Here is a 23616-nt window from a genome sequence, read left to right on the forward strand (position 1 = left end):
ATAGATAAAAAAAGAGAGACACAGCTAATAGAAACTGGGACTATTCTGCACCTCTCACTCCCACTGCGTGTCCTCATTAGTCGAACAGCTTTTTTATTTTGGGGGACGGTCGCTTCGCTTTTGATCCAGTTATGCAACACAGCAAGCATGTACTTGTAATGTGAGTGTGCGTTATGTTGACAGGAATAGTCGGGCCAGTGAACGTGCTCGCCCCCTTCCCCGATATTACAGCGTGGAAGGTACATGTAGACCCTGCCTAAAATATTTCTACAAAAGCCCATAATGCACACTTGTGAGTTTAATGAGGGTGCTCGGAGGGTAACATTTCCTTCACGGCCCTCCTCCCACTCCTTAAATGCAAAGATTCTGGAGTAATTACACTCATTGATGTCGGGGCAGGGCAGCAGTGTGTGGATATACACCCTTCACTTCCATCGCTTAATGTGAGTTAAAGGCCTGGCAGTGCTCCAGAAAGCCACTGAGAGTTGGGGGCCCTCCCACCACAGCTTGTGTGCCCCATTGTGGCTTCTTGTAGTTTCAGTGTTGGCCTTCGATCACAGGCCCATGGATGCTCAGGCCCCAGCACCACAGAGTATACTCCAGGCATTTTGCCTGGCACAGACTAGCTCTCACTCTCTCCACTTCCCCCCCAGATTGACTGTCCTTGTACTGCTCACTGGGGGTTCCTCCTGCTCCAAACTCAAATGAACATCATGTCTCACACACATACACATACACACACCCCTTTAGGATGCCAGCAGAATTACTGAAAACAGATCTCAGGTCACCAGAGGGGATACAGGAAGTCAATCATTTGCCAGCACTCGACTTGTTCGTTTGGAGTAGTTTAAAACTGTATACAAACAGATAATTGTCTATCACGGAGTCACAAAGGGGGCACAGAACTGAAAGCAAGATTTGGTATGAAAAACAAAGCTTCTTCTCTTCTAACCACATCATTATTCAAGAAGCTGCCTGAATGACCCGACATGCGAGACAACATAAACTCACAGGGAAGAAACCCAACACCGCACTTTTATCGGTTTTTGATCTCAGTCTGAGCTTTTCATAGACTTTAACCCCAATCTAACTCACAGATCCCACTCCGACTCGGTTTCAGTGGCCTTGGAGAGTTACTGGACAGTTCAGGCTGATGTTTTATTGAAAGACAACGAAATATGGAGCGAGCATGCTACGACTTATGCCCCGTCACATTCCTGTCATAGTCCAACCTGAAAAGACATATAGACATAAAGCTCGCAATATCCTCCCCATTGTTGCTGCAGTATGAAGTGCAGCCTGTTCAAGTACACTTACAGAGAATGACTGAAGCACTAAGAAATACAGCCACAATCAAAGCTTTAATTCAGCATTAAAAAGAAGGAGTGGTGCCATTTTTTTTGAATCGTCTGCTAATGTTGGAAATAAGGGCAACACGTGAATTCTGCTTTTGTCAGCTTGGAAAAGGGACCTCTGGTCAGAAAGTCGTAATGCGCAGGTGAAGTCGCAAAACTGACACACACACCTGTTTGACCACACCTCTGTGCCCCCACCTATAGGTTTAGGTTACATAAGAACAGTAAAGCAAATGCTGGATGAAATCTCTCTTTGGGGTATTAATTACAACCTAAAGCGACTTCACCTACCTCCAAGTAGGTTTTACATGGAGTAAAAAGCGGTGGAAAGTCGTCAATGGAGTCCAGGTAATGGCAGCAGTTTAGCGTAGACATACTTATGTTAACCACAGTATGAGTGAGGCGATCACATGTTTGCCACTGTAAGGAATTCATCTTAAGACTGATATTAATGAGAGCAGGTATAATATCGCACCAAGGCTTCCTCGTGGCTTATGAATGAAGAGCTCACACTTTACTTTGTCCTTCAGGAGTCAAAGTACAGGCGAAGAGCAGCAAACTACGGGCCGTACTGGCAACCAACACAAACATGTTCTACAATGTAACTCACTCTCTTTGTTCGCTTTTCACCCCCGTCGGTGTTTGCCGACACCTTCGACCTTCGTCTCACCTTCGCTGGAGAAAACTCTGGCTATAATCTCGCTGTGGCTGCCGGTAGTTTCTTCATCCAGCCATTAGGGAGTTCATGCGGCTTCTGCTCTTCTGCTGTTGTATCCAAGCCCATCCCCCATCATCGCCCGTACTGGCTGGTAGACATAAAAGTTTGCCGCTTTCCACCTCTTCACTTCGGGTGCGTTAAAGGTTTCCCCCCCCTCTGGTGTCGAAATGGAAGCGGAGCTAGCAACTTTCCGCTTAGTCGCCTCTTTCCATCGCTGTGCGGGTCTGTGTGTACAGACAGCCCAGAGTTTGAACAGGGAAGGACAACAGCGGTTTCGTTTGCCCGCCTTGCAGTTGGCTCAACACTTCGGGCTGCTGCTGCCACAAGAGCCACCCCCGACCGAATACTCGCTGAAAGCCGGCCTATCCGCTGCGCTGCCCTCGTTTGCAGCACGATCTGAGTGCGCATGGGCCGCGGCACCAGGTAAACCCGATTGCACCATTAAATAGATATTTAATCAACATTGTTATAAAGCTGGGCTTGCGAGAGACATGTAGAAAAAGAACCAAAACACACGAAGCCGAGATATCGTGATTTTCGCTAAATGCTGTGAGTCTCAAAACAATCGTTCCTACATTTCCCACAATGCAATCCTCCAGTGCACTAGAAGAGGAGGGGGGAAAGTACAAGACATGCCTGGACCACAGGAAATCGGAATATTTGAAAAGAAATAAACGTAATGGAAGAAACATTATGGCACATCTTTACGCTGCACCACAACTGAAACATTTTATATTGAATAACTGTTTTGCAAAACAAATGTTTAGACTCCTTACTACAGCACAAGTCACAAGCTTAATCCTTAAATTAAAGTAAAACATCTCATGGTACAATATAATTATAATTATTCATTCTTTGTGTATCACTTTGATGTTCCTACGGGAGCTGATTATCTATAATACCACATAACAAAATTTATTAGCACATTTAAATTTTATAATCTGCAAAATAATAATTACCAAAGAGAAAGTAGCAATATTTGCATCCACATTAAAGTGCAGTAAGTGGTTGAATTACCTTCTAAAACTGGTTGCTCTCATAAAGTGGAGTTGAACATTATCAGATTACAAGTACTCTAGTTCGGGGGCTGGATTAGCTCACTGGATACAGCAAGTGAGTGTTATGCTGTAAGGCTATTGCAGAGGCCATGCCCTATACTGGTCTTTCTCTCAGCTTTCCTGTCATCTCTTCACTGTCGCACCACAAAACAGACTAAAACAAAAGACCCCAACATGTATTCAAATCAGTACTCTAGTTCAATTGCATTAGCGAGGACCACCAATCATGATATCAAAGGTTTAGGGGAGGAATATTTATACTGGATCTTGCTACAAGGCTGCAACTTTTTTCTAATTGGCTGGTGCTCTCAAACAGAAGGTTTGAACAGCAGGTGGATGGGGTTTCTGTGCTCACAGCGAGAGCTGTTTGCCCGAGATGACCTTATCAAGGATATCCGCCCTCTGAACTTTAGAGCGGTCTAATGTTTGAGCTCTCCAGTCACGGTTAAGGATACAAATATTTGCACTTATGCTGCCTTGATTTCATTTTATTTTTTAATTAGTCATTTCACATAAATAAGCACATTGCATTTGACTTAATATAAACTCCGAGGCATCACCATTTTCACAGGAATAGGAGCAAGATAACCTGAATGACTTATTTGATTTCAATGTAAGCCCCGTCTTGGTACAATGACATATTCACACATTACATGAGATTGTAGGGTCTTACCTTCAGGCCTGTATTGAGCAATGATGGTAACGGTCTGCCCAGCTCTCTTCAGTGCTGCAGCTGCCTGCTCATGTGTGGCATTCCTTAGATTTACACCATTCACCTGTTTAAAAATTAAATAAATACAATTTTAAAAAGCAAAAAGGGGACATTTGGTAAGAAAACTGGTTAGATTTTTAAGATGGCTGGAATCATGTGATCCTTGAGACCTATACAGAAAAACAAATGTAGCAAAGAACAAAGTCTATGCTCAAAATAGATGGTTTCAAGACTTACTAATAATAAACCGAATTACTCAATAAAATTAGTAAACAAGTATGAAAATGTACAATTTTTTAATGATGTCAGCTGATGAGTCATTAGTTATCTTTTCTGACTGACTCATTTTTTCCATACATGATGTAATATGCTGCCAGATTAAAAGCAAGCTGAAAATAAACCAGTCAAAGACAGACTTCAGGGCAGAGGGCAGCTAAGCTCCCTAAGAGTCCATTTGGATTTAATGTCTTGCTCAAGGACATTTGTGAGGCAGATATTTGCTGGCTTTCTAAACACAGTCCCTCCTTAATGTTATCATCATTATTCTGACAGCAGGAGTTGGCTGAAAACCCCTCTGCCTCAGACTTGTTTTAGTTGTTGACGTGGGTAAACAGAAAGCTTGAAGCTAAAAATACTAACTGAGAGAATCCTGTCGCCCCTCCTCAGCTCCCCGCTCAGGTCAGCCGGGCCTCCAGCCAGGATGAAGGAGACGAAGATCCCTTCTCCATCCTCCCCGCCAACAATGTTGAAGCCCAGACCAGTAGAGCCCTTGTGTAGCACCACCTTCCTTGGCTCCCTGTCAAATAGAGTGGCGGTGTCAGGGTGAAGGGCGGGACAAAGAGTGTATAAAAAGAGGCCAAATTTAAAAGAGACATGGCCAAAACTGGAATAGAATTAGCATGAACAGAGAGTACAGAGACTAGTTTGTTATGTCAATGATCCCAAAATGTCAAGTGTGTCCAGTTTAGGCAGCTACATGCAGCAGGCCTGCAGATGGTTTATTGTAGGCTCACTCTGTTTATATACTTGAATCTGAGAACTTTAAATAGAACATTTAAACGATTTATGTTCAGGACACCACTCGCTGGTAGAAAACGATGATTAACCATATAATAACCATGCATAAAAACCATGCACAACACTGTTAACTCATTACAATAAAACAAGCAGGAACATGATTGGGTCCAAATGCCTGTCATCTATTGGCTACATCTTATGGAAATGTACACACGTGTCAACACTTAAACACCCACTCGTATCAATGTACAATGAGCCGCCTCCTGCTCGACAGACCTGCTGAAGCTCTGCTTTAGCTTTACCCACTATGACTCATCCTCCAGGAGGCTATTCAGACCGCCTCAGTTTTAAGATGCTAGAGAGGCCAAACCGCTGCTACGGTCCAGGCAAAAGCCCTCTGAGAACACACTTCACACAAATGCAAACACACCCACACACACTCTAGGAAGCCCAACAGTCGACTCTCTCTCACTCTTTCACGCACACATGCCGCGCACGCACGCTCGCGCAGATTTTCTATACAGATGAACACATAAACACACATGCATGCACGCAAAATGCAGTTTCCTTTCTCAACAGAAAACACTGCATGGTTCCCATTAGTGGTTTTCTCTCGCAGTACTCAGCCTGCGGTCGACAGGAACAATTCCTGCTCCATCCCTAATGGCTGCGCTCAAAGTCGCTGCTAAGACCATTTTCCCATTGATGGCAGCAGAGGCAGCATTCCAGACTTTCAGAATCATACCCATGAGCAACTGGAAAAATGCTGGAGACTCCTGAATAGTAACATCGTGCTTAAAGAAAGACTGCTATGCATTTTAAATGAAGTGAACTTTGCAGAGATGCTAAGAGCATCACACAAGATAGATCAATATCCATATAGTAGACTCCTTACAAGCAATGTGCTTACAAAAAAAGATTCTGGTAAAGAGATTATATGACTGTGCTGATGAGACTCATAACATTGCTACATTATGCTCCAAGTTTTATCCACAGCCTTTTAGAATTAGCTAAGTGATAATTGCCTTTGAATATGCTAAAACAACTCACTCGCCTTCACACAAGTCAAGCCTAAAATAACCAGCTAAGCTAATTCATCTCAGCTTGACAAGGCACACAGATCTCCATGGTTACCTGAGGATCCAGAGCCGGTGCTTATTTCTGAAAGAGCATTTCCTAACTGTGCGTTCAGGCAGGCTCCTCACCAGCGACATGGAAGATGAGATGTTGACCGTGAACATGTTCGCTATGCCACATTGCTCAGCTCAGCGCAGCATTACTCCCCGACCCCTCTTCCTGTCTGGCCTTCCGCAGTGAAGTGGAATACAGAATTAGAAACTCCTGGGATCTGGGCCTTGTGTTCCCTATCTCATTCTTGTGTGATGTGATGGGAAACAGCTCCTCTTCGGGCTGTGACAGTTGCTCGCTCCCTATCACTAGTAAGGCAACGCATTTAACCCTAACAGTCCCAAGCAAACAAAAAAACCACTTCGATTCTACAGGAAGAAGCAAAAACCAAAACAAAACACTCTTGTCTCGCACCTGGAATAATTTGGATGGACTAGAGATTGTCCACGTTTGATCCTCTTTCAAGCAATCCCCTCGTTTCTGCTGGGATGCTACTGAAGATTCGGCCCCCCTCCAGTCCAGCACACCAGCATTCCTGTCTGTCAGCCTGGCCCTCTGGACACTAGGCAGATATATTCCCAGAAGCTCCTTGCTAATTTGTCAGAGTAAACAAAAGAGGAGCTCATGGACTGACTTTCATGACTTTTAGGCCTTTGATTTGACGCCCTCATAGTCTGTGGAAGACTTTTGACAGGTGCTTTTCTTAACAGTTGCTGCTGCTGCCCTCCAAGGAGGTATGTGTGTGTGTGTGCGTGTGTGTGTTGCTTGTCCATAGGATGTGAAGTGCTTGGTCAGTTACATGGAAAATGGGAGTGAATTACTACATTTTAAAAATGCAGGGATCAAGTCCTCCCTTTCTATCACAAGACCTGCTCCCCCCATCCCATCCCAACTCCCTCCCACCCCTCCGCCTTTTTCATCCATGCCAGGAATGTAAACAGGTATTGAGCAGCAAAAAACCCTCTTCTCTCTGCCCAGCGGTTTCTTTAATTCAGAAACCACCCTCCCCTCCCCTCGCTATATTATCCCTCTGTGCTTCACTTTTCTGGCTGAGGCGGTTGCAGTGCAGTCCTAAAGCTCTGAATGGATATCTGGGCTGCAGGGTTCAGCAGGTCATGCTGCCCTGAACTCAGCCAAGTAATTGGCTCTGCTTGGCTGATTAATGGTGGACACTGCAGATGGATGCCATTTTCTCCACAGACAGACACTACCTATTGCAGCACTTTATCTCTCCCCATCTCCAAAACAGATTACATCAGCGTGTGTTCACGGGGACGCACCATCTTCCCTCTTCTTTTTCATTGTCTAAATTTTACCCATAGATTTTTCAGTGTCCACCCCCTTCTTCTTCGGGGTCTGCTCTTTTCCTTTAATTTGACAGGAAAATATTTATTCATTGCTAAGGTGATAGACTGTTCATTCTCCGTGCTTCTCACCGTGACTAAGAATAAAATCTGAGTAATAAATGAATAACACCTAAGTTGGGAACTCTGCTGTGGTTCTTTTAATTCTAAACCCCTCATTTAACTCGCAAACTAAAGGTCATTGTGTTATCCAGATTCTTGAAGAAAAAAAAACAGTCAAAGGTTGTGTTTCCATGTGTGCAAGAGACACATAATGTTAATGATTAGCTCAGCTGCTTCGACAGTACTAAGGCTTCTGTATTTACACAGGCTGTGACTAAACAAAGAGGCCGAAGCAGGAGGCATTGTTGCATACAGTAAGGGGAAAACATGCAAACTAAAAGTGAGAATGCATTTCAAAATCATGCCATAAAGTGTTTGTTTCCTTATTAACTTTACACAGAAGTCCTTAAGCTGAAAAACTAAATCAAAATATTTGGTGGGACTATAGCACCAATTCTCCTAGGTACACTTGCACATACTTTTTCAATGTTCTTTCAGCAACTTTGAAAACTTTCTTGCAGTTTTGTGTATTTAGACTGTCTTAGTGCCTTCTGTCTCTTCGTGTGATCCCAGACTGACTCAATGATGTTGAGAACAGGGCTTTGTCGGGGCCACGCCATCTGTTACAGGACTCCTTGTTCTTCTTGTTGCTAAAGATGCTTTTTTCCCCTTTTCTTGTTAATATTACTCTCACTTTATGTTTGGCGTCTTTATCAAGATGCAGGATAAATTTAGTGTTGATCAAATGCCTCTAAACATGTAAAATGCCTAAAATGTTTGCACAGTAATTTGCATCTGCAGTAAAGCCTGACAGGGCTAGTAGAGGGTTGTTGCTTGTTTAGTCATCTTGCGCCCTGTCACGACTGCATGCAGATGTATGTTTACACCAAACATGCATACTAATCTTTTCTTGAGTCCATTGTGGACGGAAACAAGGATTTAAAGGATTGTCTGATTACACCATATAATATAACATATCTCCAGAAAGGGGGGTAATATCAGATGGAGAAGGGGGTGTCGGGGACGTGTCTGCGATGACACCACTGAGGGGGATGTGCAGATGGGCAGAGGGCCGATATAAGCTCTGACTCATTCCTCACAACAAGTCTGCTCTACTTCTGTGGAAGCCTGTGCCTACTATAGCATCCATCTAAAATAACCCTTCGTGTTTGGAGCCAATGAGGAAGCTTTGGGGATTGGAAAGAGGTGTCTGCCCTGTGCCCAATGGAGTAGAATGACGAGAATGATGAGATCGAGTGGTTTGTCATTTATGATGTCCTCAGAGAAAATGGCTTTTGATTCTGATACCCAAATGCATGCATGGTCACCATATGTTGGCTGCTCTCACTTGCACAGTTGGCTTACAACGTGTCCGGTGTTCTTGATCGATATGCACAGGTATGGCATGTGTCAGTGTCATAATTGCATGCTGCACTTTAAGCATGGCACGCGTGTGTTCGTGTGTGTCAGCGTACAGTAAGCATGTGTGATTGGTGCTGGCAGTATGGGTGATGAGAGGGGTAAGACCTGAGTGCATGGCCTGGTTTTCCCAGCGTGCATATGAATCATGACAGCTGCAGCACTGTCTGCTGCCCTGTACAGGATCAGGCTCTCTGTTTACATTTACATACATAGAGAAGCAGGCAAAATATTTCACCGCTCCTGTCATCCACACTAGCCTTCAGTTCGACCCTTCCTTTCAAACACCACATTTACCACAAGCATTTAGTTAGAGTAGGACTACAGTCACTCTCCTTTGCACTCACTGCAAGGCATATATGTTACACAATAAAGGTAAATTACATAAAAACAATGGTTTACACACAGACATCAGTGCAGTCATCCATGAAGTGATGGAAAATGGACAAAACTGTGGCTGTAGAAACAAATAAAAAGAAAAACATTCAATTAAATCAAACACCAGGAGGCCTTTTGCAAATTTGATAATGCCAAACAGAAAAAACCCCAAATGCAAGCCATAAATAATATGTATATTATGTCTTCAGCAGTAAGCACTAGCCAAAGTAGCTTTGGCTGGAGATATAGGCTTAGTTTTATCAATGCCTCCTGACAGATGGAATTGAGCAGCTTGTGGGAGCGTGAAGCCCTTTCGGCTGCACTCCTGCGGTGATGTGTTTGTGAAGAGCAGGTACGACTCCATTTTAAACTGCGGTGAACAAAGCACTACTGTTTGAGATTCGCACATATGAGCAAATTAGCAGGAAATCAAATATTGACCGAATGGGAGTAGGCCGTTTAAAATATGAAAAGCACAAAAAAAGCGGCAACGAAAAAAAAAGAGAAAAAAAAATGAAACAAAGGGCAATGACTATTGAGATTTTCTTTTCACTTGTTCTCTACTCAGTGTTCTGTTGATGCTTGTTTCTTGTGAAGTTGTGAAAGATAAAGTAGTGGTTCCAAATAAACTGAAAAAGCCTCAGCAAAAATTTACATGCAGACAGAAAACGAAAAGAATTCTCAACATAAATATCGCCTGCCTTGCCCTCCAGCTCTCCTTTCCTCCCTCCTCCCTTGGTTCATCTTAATCTTCTCTACTGCTATTTATGTGCACAGATGTGGCCCAACACACTACTGGTAATCCTGATGGGTTATATGCCCTGGCATTTTTCTAAGTGCCGAGCTACAGAGAGGAGGGTTAGCTAAGCAAGGTATGATGGACTAGGTTAGTACCTGCCAGAGAAGGGGAGTGGACCTTGGCACAAGGGAGCAGGGGAAGGACAGAAGCCTCTGTAGAGGGCCTGGGGCACCTTGCTGTCCCCAGGTTTGTGGATGACACTGTAAATAGGTTCAGCCCTGCTGTGGGGTACAGGAATCACAGTGAACGGGACAAGTGTAGGACACAAATAAAGCACACATACCAACAAAGATGCGACAAAATGCACATACAAGTCATGTAGACAGCTTGTACAAGGACATTACAAGGCGACGTAACACTCGGCCAGTAAGACAGCACACATAGACACCCGCATGCAATCACACAGACACACACACACACACACACACACACACACACACACACACACACACACACACACACACACACACACAGAGGGAATATAGCCTCTTCCCTAGAGCTGTGGGTTAAGCTGACTCAAAGCCTCATGGGACACTCCAATCAACCCTCTATGAATGCTACTTCTGATCCAGTACTTGGATAGGAGGTCAAAGGGTAACACACGCTCGTAACAAGTATAAGATGTGACAAAAGACTTCTCTCAGCACACAGCTGCCACACACTGTCCAGCTATTAAGTAGTATGCACCATCGGGGCCTCGATGAGATGAAAACTGCAAGCTAAGCAGATTCTTTTGTTAATCAAACACTATAAGCTACTGTAAACAGGTGTATCCTTGAAGCCACCACAACAACGCTTGTACAAAAGCAACAAAATAGAGGCTACTGGGAACAAAATACGATCCATGTTAAATTAAAATAGTTACTTAATTTATAACCGTGTTTCTTTAATACAACTACACCAGCCAATACCAAAAAAAGCCAACAGCTGATCTCCACCAACAACCTGTGCTAAGACTTAGCCAAAGCTACGCTTATACAGCCTTATGAATGTCAGGTTATGGAGGAGGATCATTCATGGAAGAAGCCGGTCTTTAACGTACCTCGTGAAGTCTTCCTCCCCCATCATGTGGCGGGGAACGGGCGAGTACCTGGACGGGGTGACTTGGGGTGGCGGGTACACTGGCTTGGGTTCCATTCCCCCCATGTAGTTGTGGCTGACGTGGTTGTCCACCATGGTGGGGAAGGCTGGAGGGAGGGCCAGGCCAGTAGGGGGAAAGAAAGAATGATTACAACACCTGTGCAACAGGAGAACTGCACAAAACATAACTGCATAAAGCTGGTTAATCAGATATTACCGGCTCCTAAACGACAGCTTCATTACCACACCAAGACACTGCTTTATAATGATAATATTCACCCAAATATAAATATGATTTTTGTGTCTCTGTGTGAACCAAAGTGGGAACACAATGAAATAAACTGGGAAAAAAAGAATCCATGAGCAGATTAGAATACTTACTGTTATCTTGTTTTTTTTAGCTCCATATATTTATTACTGGACTCTTACTAGACTGGCTTTGCATGATTCACAGCTCAAAATAATCCCTTTGTTAAGTATCTTTTACTGGAGCCAATCACTTCACCCATGGTCTAAAAAGAGCTTCTCATAAAGCCAGCTTTCTTCTGATTGGCTGTCCCTTGCAAACATAAGGTCAAAAAGGTAGGTTAGTGATGCTGCTCAACCCATAGCCAGAGTTGTGTGTTTAAAATGACCATAATTAAGATGTCCTCTTTCTATATGTATGAGGAAAAATCATAATTGATTTACCTTCTGGGAATGTACAGTACAACCACAGATTAGGGGACCCATGAAAAAGGGAATAATCCCTCTCTACATAACTCTTTATATCCATCTCTCTGGAGTACAGATTATCGATGTAAGACAGTTTGAATTATATACGCCTCCAAACAAGTTTTTCTAACTTCTCTGTTTCTTTATAACTTGTCTGATCATCTGACTGCTTGTATTTCTGACCACATCTAACTTCTTATTAACTTCTTTCCTGCATTCCCAAAGCTTAGCAATTAACTTGGTGAGAACGATGATATTATTAGGAGTAGAAATAGTGGCCAAAACCACAAAAATAGGACCCAGGTTTTCCTTTAAAGTACCACTGGGACATTTTTTATAAGCTGGCTCGCTTTTTTATGCGAACAATGTAATCTATTGTTTCTGCTATATGTCTGTTGCAAAATGGGGAACTACCACTGACTAATATGTGAAGGCATGTGCCGCATTTTTCTAAAAACCTGTTTCCTTGTGCATGCACATAGCAGACAGATCACACACATGAACAAGCCTCTTTTTCTGAATTTACATTTTTAGCGTTAGCCGAGCGTGATAAAGCAAGTGAACTACTTCACTTGCAAATCCGGAACCACATCTAGATTCAAGGGTTAGTGAACTTAAACGCAGACGACTTCAAACATTCGGAACTTACAAAACCTTCGATAGCCCCATCTAATACTAAATCACTGTTGTGTGGAAATTTGAGATGCTGCAGCTCAAGATCGTGGGCTCTCATGAGCAGGTGGGATGTGAGAAACCATCCACACTCAGTGGGAGGCAGAGAACTGTGCTTGTTGTTGCTGTGGGAAGGATTGTGTGTCTGTGTGCGTGTGTGTTTGTGTGCACGAGCGTTCACTACATACACTATGTGGGTGTCTGGGCATAGCAGTTTTGGGGAGAGAACAGTGAACCAACAGAAAAATTCAGAAAACATCGCTGGTAAAGATGAAACTTTAAAAAAAAATCATATAAAAAAAATTACTCTTTACCTTACATCTCTAATTTTGGAGCTTGCTGATTATTGATTAGCAAATTTGCACTTATAGTACGACTACAAGAACAGGAAGAGGTAGATACGTACTGCTGGAGTAGTCTGGTGGGGCATACATGTCGTTCAAATGCACAGGTCCCGGCTTGGCCACCTTGAGGTAAACCATATCGGAGGTGTTCTTCAGCGCAGCTACTGCCTCCTCATGACGCACATCCTGTAGCACGATGTTGTTCACCTGAATGCGACGATAGTCCAGAAATCAGAAGAGGGGGAAGAAAAAAAAATCTTTGTATCAACACCTGAAAGCCTTGTGTCTCCTGCTGCACTGTGACAACATCACGCATCACAGCAGTCATCACACCAGCCAACACAATAATGAATCATAGCTTGAAGGTATTATGAGATTTCAGTACATTTCAACAGCAAAGTGAAAGGTTGGTGTGCCGTGCAGTGATAACAGAGGTCAAAAGCAGTAGGTAGAGGTTTGAAGGATGCTCTGTATCTCTCTTTACTGTTTCTCTTTTAAGATTCAGGTCCCAGGAAATATGCTGCCAGTCAAAAGTTATTCCAGCAGTTTGGTAACATTAAACCAATGTGCTCACTTGCAATAATGCAATAGAGAACAGGAAATAATGCCATGTTTCTTGATCAGTCTATGATCTGTAGCAGCATGCCACAGTGCCACCAGATCTGCATTTTAACTACTGATGTCTTTGAGTTGACATTTTTCTTTTGTGTGCATTTCTTTCAAAGGCCAATTTTCTGCCTTGCCTGCAACTTCTTCAAAATGCAGCAGCACAGCTTGTTTAAGCAGACGTCACCCCAAATCCTATGTTTTAAAAGTGATTTTAAGATTTTACTTTTCAGTTTTAAACCACATCTAGGTCTCACCCCTAGCTACGCTGCAGAAATGTTGCAGCTTTAGATCCTCAGGTGGGGCCCTTCTGGCTGTTTCAAAGTCGAGGTTTAAATCTAAAGGTGACTTTGGGTTTCCCATCAGGGCCCCTCTGATTCGGAACAACCTTCCTGAGGAGAAGAGGTTTGTAGAATGTGGGACTTCTGAATGTCTATAGACTTTATCTGATGTCTTTTTAAAATCTTGTTTTTCAATTTCATTTTCTTTGTAAATATGATCTAAATTTTCTTGTTGTTGTCTCAACCTTGCTTTAATTTCATTCAGCTTTGTTTACTATGAGTAACACCACGTCTTATACCTCAGTATCCTGCTTCTTGTGTTTGTCAAACCATTCTTTTCCTTTTTATTTTGTGAAAAACTTCTTCTTATTATTAATGTTAGTAGTAGTAGTATTAAATAAAAAGACAGAAGCTAGGCTACAGAAGCCTAATCACTTGTCCAATCTGACAAAAAAAGGTCATGAATGTTACAAAGGTGTTAGAGAATTTCGTAAAATATATTGTGTTTGTATTTAAATAATGATTAATGACAGCTCAGTGATGAGTGCAGCGATAATTACTTGGACTTTTACTCATGAATGCTGATTAACGATAGTTTTTTTTGAAAAATATCTGCCTTTATCAAATATTTCTCTCTCATGCCCAGCTGAGGGGCTGCTTTATTGCCCCAATTCGTGACTGTGTTATTTTTCTTATAAATTATTCTAAGTGCTAATAATGTTGTCACATTTAGCTTAAAGTCACAGGATGTGACACCTAAGTAAATAATGTGATGTACCTAACATCTGAGCACTCAGTCAACCCAGTATATTTTAGTGCCATGCAAGAAGTATTTTCCACCTTCCTAATTTCTTTATTTTTTTAAAAAAAATATTTGTTACACAAACATATTTCTGATAATTAAACGAGTTTTAATATTAGACAAAGATAATTTTTTTATAGTTTTTAAATGTTGATTTCATCTGTTAAGTATAAAAAACCTAACTGCATTCGAGTGTTTGTGATAACTGTCAATGAGTTGTTCACATCACGGAGAAGTTTTGACTCACTCTTCTTTGCAGAATTATTTTAATTCAGCCACAATGGAGGGTTTTCGAGGATGGACGACCTGTTTAGGGTAATGTCAAAAGATCTACATCGGATTTAAGTCAGGACTCGCAAACCTTCATTTTGTTATGATTGAGCCACTCAGAGGTGAACTTGCTGGTATGTTACTGATCATTGTCCTGTTGCATAACCCAACTGGGCTTAAGCTTCAGGGTATGAACTGATTGCCAAACATTCTCCTTCAGGATTTTCTGGTAGAGGGCAGAATTCATGGGTCCATCAATTATGGCAAGCTGTCCAGGTCCTGAAGCAGGAAAGCAGCCACAAACCATCACAGTACTGCCATCATATTTGACTGTTGATATGTTCTTTTTGTAAAATGCTGTGTTCATTTAATGCCAGATGCAATGGGACTTAAACCTTTTTTTTTTTAAAAATCAGTTTTTTTCTCGCCAGCCCACAGAATATATGTTGGGAATCCTGAAGATGCTTCTGACAAATTTGAGACGAGCCTTTATCTTCTTTTCGGTCAGAAGTGGCTTTTGCCTTATGGCCATATCTGTCCATTCTCTTTCTTATTTCTAAATCATGATCACTGACCTTAATTTAGGCAAGTGAGGCCTAAAGTTTTTTAGATGTTGTTCTGGGATCGTTTGTGACCTCCTGGATGAGTCGTTGATATGCTCTTGGTTGGCCGGGCACTCCTGAGAAGTTTGCACCACCAAGTTTTCTCCATTTGTGGATAATGACTCTCCCCGTGGGTCACTGGAGTCCCAGAGCGTTAAAATAGCTTTTTAACCCTTCCAGACTGACAGATGTCAACGTTTGTTGCTTTTTGAACAAACAAAGCTTACTTTGTCTTCGGGTTCTGTTTAAGTGGTTTCTTGATTTAAGAGGTCTGGCAGTAATCAGGGCTGGGTGTGGATAGTAATGTGATTAATGCGATTACTCAGTTAATTCGTGATTTAACAAGAGGGTGGCAATTCCTATTTCCCACAGGACCAGGTAGGTTTGGATTACTTTTTCCCTTAAAAAATGAAATCATCACTTAAAAACGACATTTTGTATTTACTCTGGTTATCTTTGTTTAATATTAGAGTTATCTTGATTATGTAAAACAGGTAACTATGACAAATATGTAAAAAAAAAATCATAAAATCATAAAAGGGACAATTTTTTTCATAGCACTGTACTTGTCCGGTTATAGAAATAGCTTTATAGAATGACTGCAAGGAAAATGCTAAATATCTGTTTAACTTGCAAGTGAACCACATGAATAGCTAATGAATTCATTTGGATTCGAGTGTCAGATATGCGAGTGAGTCAGAGGAAGGTGCAGGCTCCTACAGCGAGCAGCCGGTCTCCGGTTTGCAGTCGTCCATCTTTTTGAGCAGCTCCACCTTCTATAATCTTGGTAATATAGATGCTGTTGTCTCCTGGGATATGTTGATTCCCAATCCCTCCAGCAATGCTGAATCCCAGTCCTAGGTGAATAACAAAGACAGCCAGTGCTTTAAGAAAAGGATCACCCCAGACTGCATGCTTTCATTCCAGGTCCTATTTGTAAGATTATGTTATTTATTACCTTTTAAGCAGCACTGCAATCACTTTCAAAAAGAATATGTTAACACTGACTCTAACCTTTGGGCCCTTTCAGCAGGTTGACCTCCAGAATAGTCTCAGGTGGGGCCTGTCTCCGTCGAACCAATAACCTCACCACTGGTCCTGCCTCTTTCAAGGCTTCCACCGCCCGGCTGTGAACCACCTCAGACACATCGACATCATTCACACGCAGCACGCAGTCATTAACCCTGTGAAAGAAAAGGTTTAAATGTCACATGTAAAGTGCATGGAGTTCTGTGGAGTTTACTGACTGCATAAAAAAGGGAGACCCAAGCAAAGCCAGTATAATCAGAAACCTCAAAAGAACATGAAAAAGAACTTCCATATCATAATTTCTGCATGTTTCAGGCTTTGGTCTTCCAGTGAATCATAAGTCTGAGGAAGCACACAGAGCCTGGGGGCAGAGGGCTGTAGAAACTCTGCCTCCCACTCAGCGCTGCCTGGCGGGACGCAATGTTGGTGAGCGTTAAAGATGAGAGTAGAGAGGTTAGAATAGAGAGAGTATAGAGGAAGTAGTGGAGCTTAGTAAGAGTTGAAGAAATAGGAGGCAGCAGGAGGAAGACGGTAACTTACCCCAGCCGCCCATCCATAGCAGCTGCTCCTCCGGGGATGATCTTGGTGATGAAGATCCCTGGATCATCAGGAATGTGGGGATTGTCTATTCCTCCAGCAATGCTGAAGCCCAGACCAGAGTTCCCCTGAAAATAGGTTATGATTAACATTTTCAACATAATACGATAAACAGCAAACAAAGTAAGCTCAAGGTTAGTGCAATATATCTCTTTTAGTGTATTTAAATCATGTGATAGATGCAAAATGATCCAGAGATTTCTCCAGGCACTTCCTCATGCCCGTTTCTGTGGAGGCTCGTGTGTGTGACCGCACGTCCCCACGTGTGACAAATTGAAATGCCATTAGAAGAGGGAGCATGTACTCTATGAACCCACAGAGAGATATCTGTGTATGAAGTACATTAAAAATCTGGGGTAAAGATGAGCTCAGAGTCATCATTTCGGTTGCCTGATACAATGCTTCTCACTCTCTGCAGGAGATGGATACTGCCACCTCCTGCCGTCCCTGTCCCTGAAACGACAGAGGACCCATTTTGATCCAGCGGGACCAGGCACACTGCTGCATCTGACAGCCATGGCCACAGAGACAGGCAGCAAACAAGACAGCTGAGAAAAGACTTCGCTTTATTATTTTCTATAATTAATGAGCAACAGTCGCAACAAATTAGGACAGAGGGAGGCTGAGGCCTCCCAGTGTGCTGCTCTGGAGCCAAGAGGAGTACACTGGGCCTTACCACCAAAAGTTACACACCCACAGACCTTTTAAAGTGTGTCTGTGCATAGTTTATTTAAGCTTTCTACATGGAGAAATGCCACTTAGAGCGGAAGGGGCAAAGAAATATGCTGCATCTACCGTGGGTGGAATAATGAGAGCAGAAATGTACAGTATAGCTCTGCCAGTAAACCTGAGCCACCGCTGACAAGTTCAGTGGTGGCTGCTAAACAATTGCACAGGAAGGTGCTTTACATTTCTGGCGTCTGCTGATGACATGTGTATCAGGATTATGTAAAAAGCCATGCCTAGCTGGCGTTAATGTGGGTCACATAGGACATCACACTTACGACGTTGCTAATGCAGTGAGAAAACGCCTGTCTTGCATAAAATTTTATATAAATTAACAATCATTAAGATTTGTCTTTGGTATTCATTTAGACTGAGCTGCTTACCACCACCTAGTGGGGAGAAATCCATCAATCATCAGAATGAGGATACTGTGGGAAAAAATGCATCCACGATGTGTAAAACTTACCCTCTCCAAAATGATCTCTTCATATTTATACATCCCATCACTTCCATTAACCTGCCAAAAACAAAACACAAAAAATGAACAGCATGGTTAGTGACACCTCTGAAGACAAAGTATGTAGTTTGCCAACACGTAAGAAAAATGGGACGTGTACAAATGCTTCGGCAAAATCCTTCATTGTATGTCCAAAAATGAGAAAAAGATCAGACTGAATACGAGAAACCCAGTAAATCGGGATTAGTGTCAAAATATGGCTTTACTATATATATGAAAACCGCCACACATTCCTTAATGCTGTAAATGAGAGGTGCATTTCTTTCTTAAAATGCAAACGCTGTAAGAATACATGCGCAACTGCAGAATGCACAATCCCAACAAACGGGCAGAGTCAATAGGAAAATGGATGTCGGTCCACATGGCAAACAGCATGTTGCTGCCAGGAGGAGGCCTTTTCATCCACACACACTCGCAAACATACAAACATGTTCATGCACTGACACAGGAAGTGTGAATGAGAGGGATATATACTGTAACAGACAACGAGAACAGATACTTACATAAGGGCCTGCATCTAGTGAGTCTGCGTTGACAATGATGGGGGGAGGGTTGGCCTGTGAATATGAAGAGATACACATTATCTCAGTGTGTGAGGCTGGCAGCACGCAGACGTAATGCGGTACACACACTATCGCTTGGGAGCAAAATGAACGGATGCCACAGGAACAGGCAGTGAGTCTCCTTGGGAGTGAGACTGGGGAGAGAGATGAGGGTGGGGTGGGAGGGGTTGAAAGGGGGGTGTGAGGACTGAGAATGAGGACTGGGGCAGTGAGACTGCTGCTTATTAACCGTCACAGCCAGACATCCTGCGGTCACCTCATAAAACAAACCAGCTTGTGTTCCAGCTGTTGGCACAATACGTTTATCCCACATCTACTTCCACATAATGAAAGCACGGAGCATCGTCTAGAAAAATGCATGAATTTTGGCTTGGTGCGCTACAAGGTTTACGGAATTACACAAACTCTACACAGTAATCTCCTCTCACGTCTGTTATTCTACATGCAAACAGGTAGTTTTTTAATCTCTCTTTATGCAAAATATCTGTCTGTCGCACTTGTTTAGTGAACAGAAAATAACTGGTGCTTGGTCTGAAATAAACAGCTCATTTAAACGCATCATGATGCCAATTTTTTAATAAACTTTTTCACCTTTTTCAGTTGTCCGGACGCAACAGTTTAACAGCAAAACAGACAGAGAGGTCAGTAACTGCTTGTTGCAGGGTTACTGTCAAAAGTTAAGGGTCAAACAATTCTTGAGTACTATGATGGGTTGAATTAGCTCAAAATATAATGAATACAGACTCTAAAAGCTATTTTAGATTTCTTGGTAATAATTTTTAGGGAAATTGTTTATTCTCTTGTTTTTGTTTCCGTTAAGGCTTTTAAAAAAAGCTCAAATGTACAATAGGGAGCACGTCTTCCCAGCGGAAATATCAAAAGCAGCATTTAAAAAGCAAAACTCAAACAAGATTAAGTTTCACAGTCCAATTAACCTCCCAGCTCAGCTCTATTGTGCCACCTGGTGTTTCTTTGCCCACTTCAGGCATGCAGAGTGAAGTTTGATGGAGGGGGTTTGTGTTGGAGCAGCCGATGGCCATCCTTTACTTCTACTGATTTGATTGACTTGTGTGCGTGAGGGGGATGCAGACAGCGGTGCATGCAGGGCCTTATACTTCCAGGTCCAGCACTGAGGAGAAAATCCTTAGCTGTCTGTCCTAACACTAACCTTGCCAACCTCTCCCAATCTCACCCTATCACCTTACAGTGTACAGTGTTTAAGCAGCTGAGTTTGACTGATTCTGAAGACTTACATATTACACATCGCCTATCATACATCTTTTCAATCTGAACTGTGTTACTGTGCCATTTCCACTTTATAATTTATAACTACCTGGAGTGATGCTGCTCTACTGCTCTACAATATGAGCACATATACACAGATGTACATGATATATAATTAGATATAAGGAAAGGAAATTCAGGAATCTGGGATTTGGTTTGATAAAATGAAACTATATAAATTATTTTTTCAGTTAACTTCAGTTTGTCACATTCATGATATAAAAATCCACTTTTACTTGCTCTATTGAACAGTTACCATCAATTATTTACAAAGGCATGGATATTAAAGGGACACACGCGGGATGAATGGTAGAACAAGATGAACATTTTTATTTTGTCTTACTGTTTATATATCTACTATATTTCTTAGCAGGTCCTCAGCTGTCTGGGGTGATGCGCATTTTATTGTCAAGTCCTTGAATATACACTCACTCACACTTTATTAGGTACATATTGCTAGTACTGGGTTGGACCCCCTTTTCCCTTCAGAAACTGCCTTAACTGATCATGGCATAGATTCAACAGGGTGCTGCAGACATGATATCATCACATATTTGCAGCATGTTTGTTATCTGCACAGCCATTGTATAAATATCCCGTTCTAGCACATCCCAAAGATGATCTACTGGACTGAGATCTGATGGCTAAAAGCGGTTATCAGTAGATTGGTGCATAATTGTGGTTGTAAAGTGGTGGATATGGCCACAACAATACGTAGGTAGGCTGTGGTGTTTAGATAACTCAGTTGTTATTGAGGGGCCCAAAGAATACCCACCACCAACAACCTAAACTGTTGATACAAGGGACGATGGATCCACGCTTTTATATTGACTGAACCTAATTCTGAAACTGCCACATTAAGTGCAGCAGAAATAGTCCACTTTTGGTGACTTGTTGCCTTAGTACTTTAAGACTGTGGCCTTCTTCTGCTACAAGATGAGACGTGTATTCAGATATGCTCTTCTGCATTTCTTGGTTGTAAAAACTGGTTATTTTAGTTGCTGTTGCCTTCCTAACACCTCGAAGCAGTCTCCTCTGACCTCTGGGATCAACAAGGTATTGTTGATTGCCCGAGAACTGCTACTCACTGGATATTTTCTCTTTTTACAGACTGTTTTCTGCAAATCTTAGAGATGGTTGTGGAGAAAAATACCAGTAGATCAGCGGTTTCTGAAATGCTCTGGCTCCAAAAAGCATGCCATGTTCAAGTAACGTAAATCACCTTTCTCCCTCATTCTGATGATCACTTTAAACTTTAAAAGGTCGTCCTAACCATACCTACATGCCTAAATGCACTGGGTTTATGGGTTGATAGTTGCGGTGTAGATATTTGTGGTGATGAGCAGTTGAACAGGTGTACCAAGTGAAGTGGCAGGTGAGTGTACATCATGCTAATAAAGACATTTACTGTAAGATGTTAATCTACTTGAACAGCATTAAACAAGCCTCTGATTCAGGGTTTTCAATCAAGCTGCTTGTGGCTGCAACACATCTGTGTCTACAAAACAGTGGCTTGACACACACTCTTGACAAAAGAGTTCATCCTTTGATCAAAAGCGCCTTGCAAGATATGCATAATTTCATTCACACTTCTCAGTGTCAAGTTCCCTGGTAATGAAGGTAGGTCTCCAGACAAAGAGGAGCTGTAGTTTTAACCTGCTCCACTCAGTAATGATGTGCTATGACTCTGGACAGCTGTGGCCCTCCTCCTCCTCGTCCTCCCTCCCAGTCAGCACAATTGGGCCGTCGCTGTTATCTGCATATGGACTAACAGATGCTCACGTCTGTGCTTGTGTTTGCACATTTCTCATGAACGGCTTGAACTTTCCCTTCCCTTCATCTTAGACCCCAACTCAACAGAAGATTTTTGTGGTGAAAGCATGTTTTATGTCAGTGGCAGTCTACTGTGAATGAAAACCATGAAACCGCAGTTGACGAAACACAGCCTGGGGGCACCTCGGGGGAATACACTGGCTACTGTTGTCCCTTGGTGACTGACAGACTAAGCTACTGAATCCACTACTGAGACCACATGTGAACACACCTGTAACAGTATAATGCCTCCAGTGCTTATCGTAAGTAACACAGAAAACTAATGCTTCCCGAGGGGATCACCAAACCTACAACTCCGGCTGAAAGACAATAAACCTATCAGTGGTAAAAAATACAGCAGCATTATCCTGGCCTGGGATTGCTGCGTAATCCCTCTATCTGAATCTCGCATAACAAGCAAACAAAAAGGAATAATGGAAGATAATCTCACCCCGAGTTTGTTTAACATTTAGCAATTTACCCAGGTAACTTGGATTGGACTGGATTACTGCCCCGCCTCCCCCTGTGGACAACCTGCTCTCACCTCTATGCTAACCTCACGCACAGGAAACAAAACAGCTGGTTAAAGAAATCCGACCATAAAAGAGGATTAAAATACATAGCAGAGGTAGCATATAGCACTACCTGTGCTGTAATAGCCCCTTTAGAAGAACGACGTCTTACAGTATCTGGATTTTCCTACTGTGAGATGTAAGTTGAAAATCACACAAGTGAAGCGAAAATTCTGACTTTCTATGTCTATGCCTCTCCAAACACTCAGTGAGTCTCCTTGACACTGTAAAATCCACTCAATGTCTGAATTTTGCAGAAGAAATTTACATGGCAGCCACATTGGAGTTTTGTCTCGATCTATTATTTGGATAATTACATCCAATCCACGGGCATCTGCGTGTACACCTGGTACAATAAGCACTCTAATTATCACAATTCTTCCCACATGGGCAGTGTATTTTGTGTTTTTTTGTTAATAAACATCATTCTCCAGGTAAAAAGGAAACAACGGCATGACTGGTTTATTTTAATAATTTTTGTCGAAAAGCGGAACTTGCTAGTCGTAAGAGGTCATGTGAGGTGACCTTTTAACTTCCCGGGCAGATTGTTTTTTAATAATGTGCCCACAGCAGATGGCATTCACAGCTGGCTGGGGTCCAATCACATCGCAAGCCAGTTGATCTGATCACAGAGCTTTCAGTGAGCATTTGTACCTTTCATTTAAAAGTGCTTTTTCTCATCTAGAAAAGACACTTTGACGGTGGTCACATTAGAGTCGGGTTTCAACAAAAGCTCATTAAGGTGTATGAGTACGACTGCAAAGGACTTTTAACTCCAGACTTTAATTATTTATACAAACAGTTGCTGTTCTTTACATGTGTTCATTTACAGTGGTAAGTTCAAGCTGAAGCTTTAGCACAATCCTGCTGGGACACCCATACAAACAAGCTGCGATATGGACACAAAGACCTAATGCGCACACGAGGACAATAAGTCCAGACTGCCTCCCCAGCATGAGCTCCTTCCAACAAGTCCACACTGACCACCGGGAGCGATGATCGCCACAGTGCTTTCTTTCTCTCGCTCCCGAGGTTCATCTGTTCATGATGGTTTCCTATTCACCGATCTATCATCTTACTCTTCTGTCAGTTGCGACTGTGGCATCTGTCTCTTGTCTCTCAGCATCACAGAGCTTGTGTATCATGTTCTGGTGG

At 42.4% G+C, this 23616-nt stretch overlaps 1 protein-coding gene across 6 annotated transcripts in view; it reads right to left on the reverse strand.

Annotated features, from left to right (window-relative positions):
* The window catches only part of dlg3 (discs, large homolog 3), an 81677-nt gene that overhangs the window by 12695 nt on the left and 45366 nt on the right, over nt 1-23616 (reverse strand). For 3 of the 6 annotated variants that reach the window (XM_082506298.1, XM_082506297.1, XM_082506302.1), the window contains 10 exons: nt 18734-18787; nt 18180-18230; nt 16931-17055; nt 16376-16545; nt 16082-16218; nt 12863-13007; nt 11033-11177; nt 10086-10211; nt 4483-4639; nt 3805-3907 (listed from right to left, as the gene is read on the reverse strand). In XM_082506298.1, the coding sequence (XP_082362424.1) occupies nt 3805-3907; nt 4483-4639; nt 10086-10211; nt 11033-11177; nt 12863-13007; nt 16082-16218; nt 16376-16545; nt 16931-17055; nt 18180-18230; nt 18734-18787 (1213 nt within the window). The remainder of the gene's footprint in view (nt 1-3804; nt 3908-4482; nt 4640-10085; nt 10212-11032; nt 11178-12862; nt 13008-16081; nt 16219-16375; nt 16546-16930; nt 17056-18179; nt 18231-18733; nt 18788-23616) is intronic. The other 3 variants (XM_082506299.1, XM_082506301.1, XM_082506300.1) reach the window with 1 other exon arrangement.

The sequence above is a fragment of the Aulonocara stuartgranti genome (assembly GCF_965226115.1).
Source record: "Aulonocara stuartgranti genome assembly, chromosome: 2".
In the NCBI taxonomy this organism is placed as follows: domain Eukaryota; kingdom Metazoa; phylum Chordata; class Actinopteri; order Cichliformes; family Cichlidae; genus Aulonocara; species Aulonocara stuartgranti.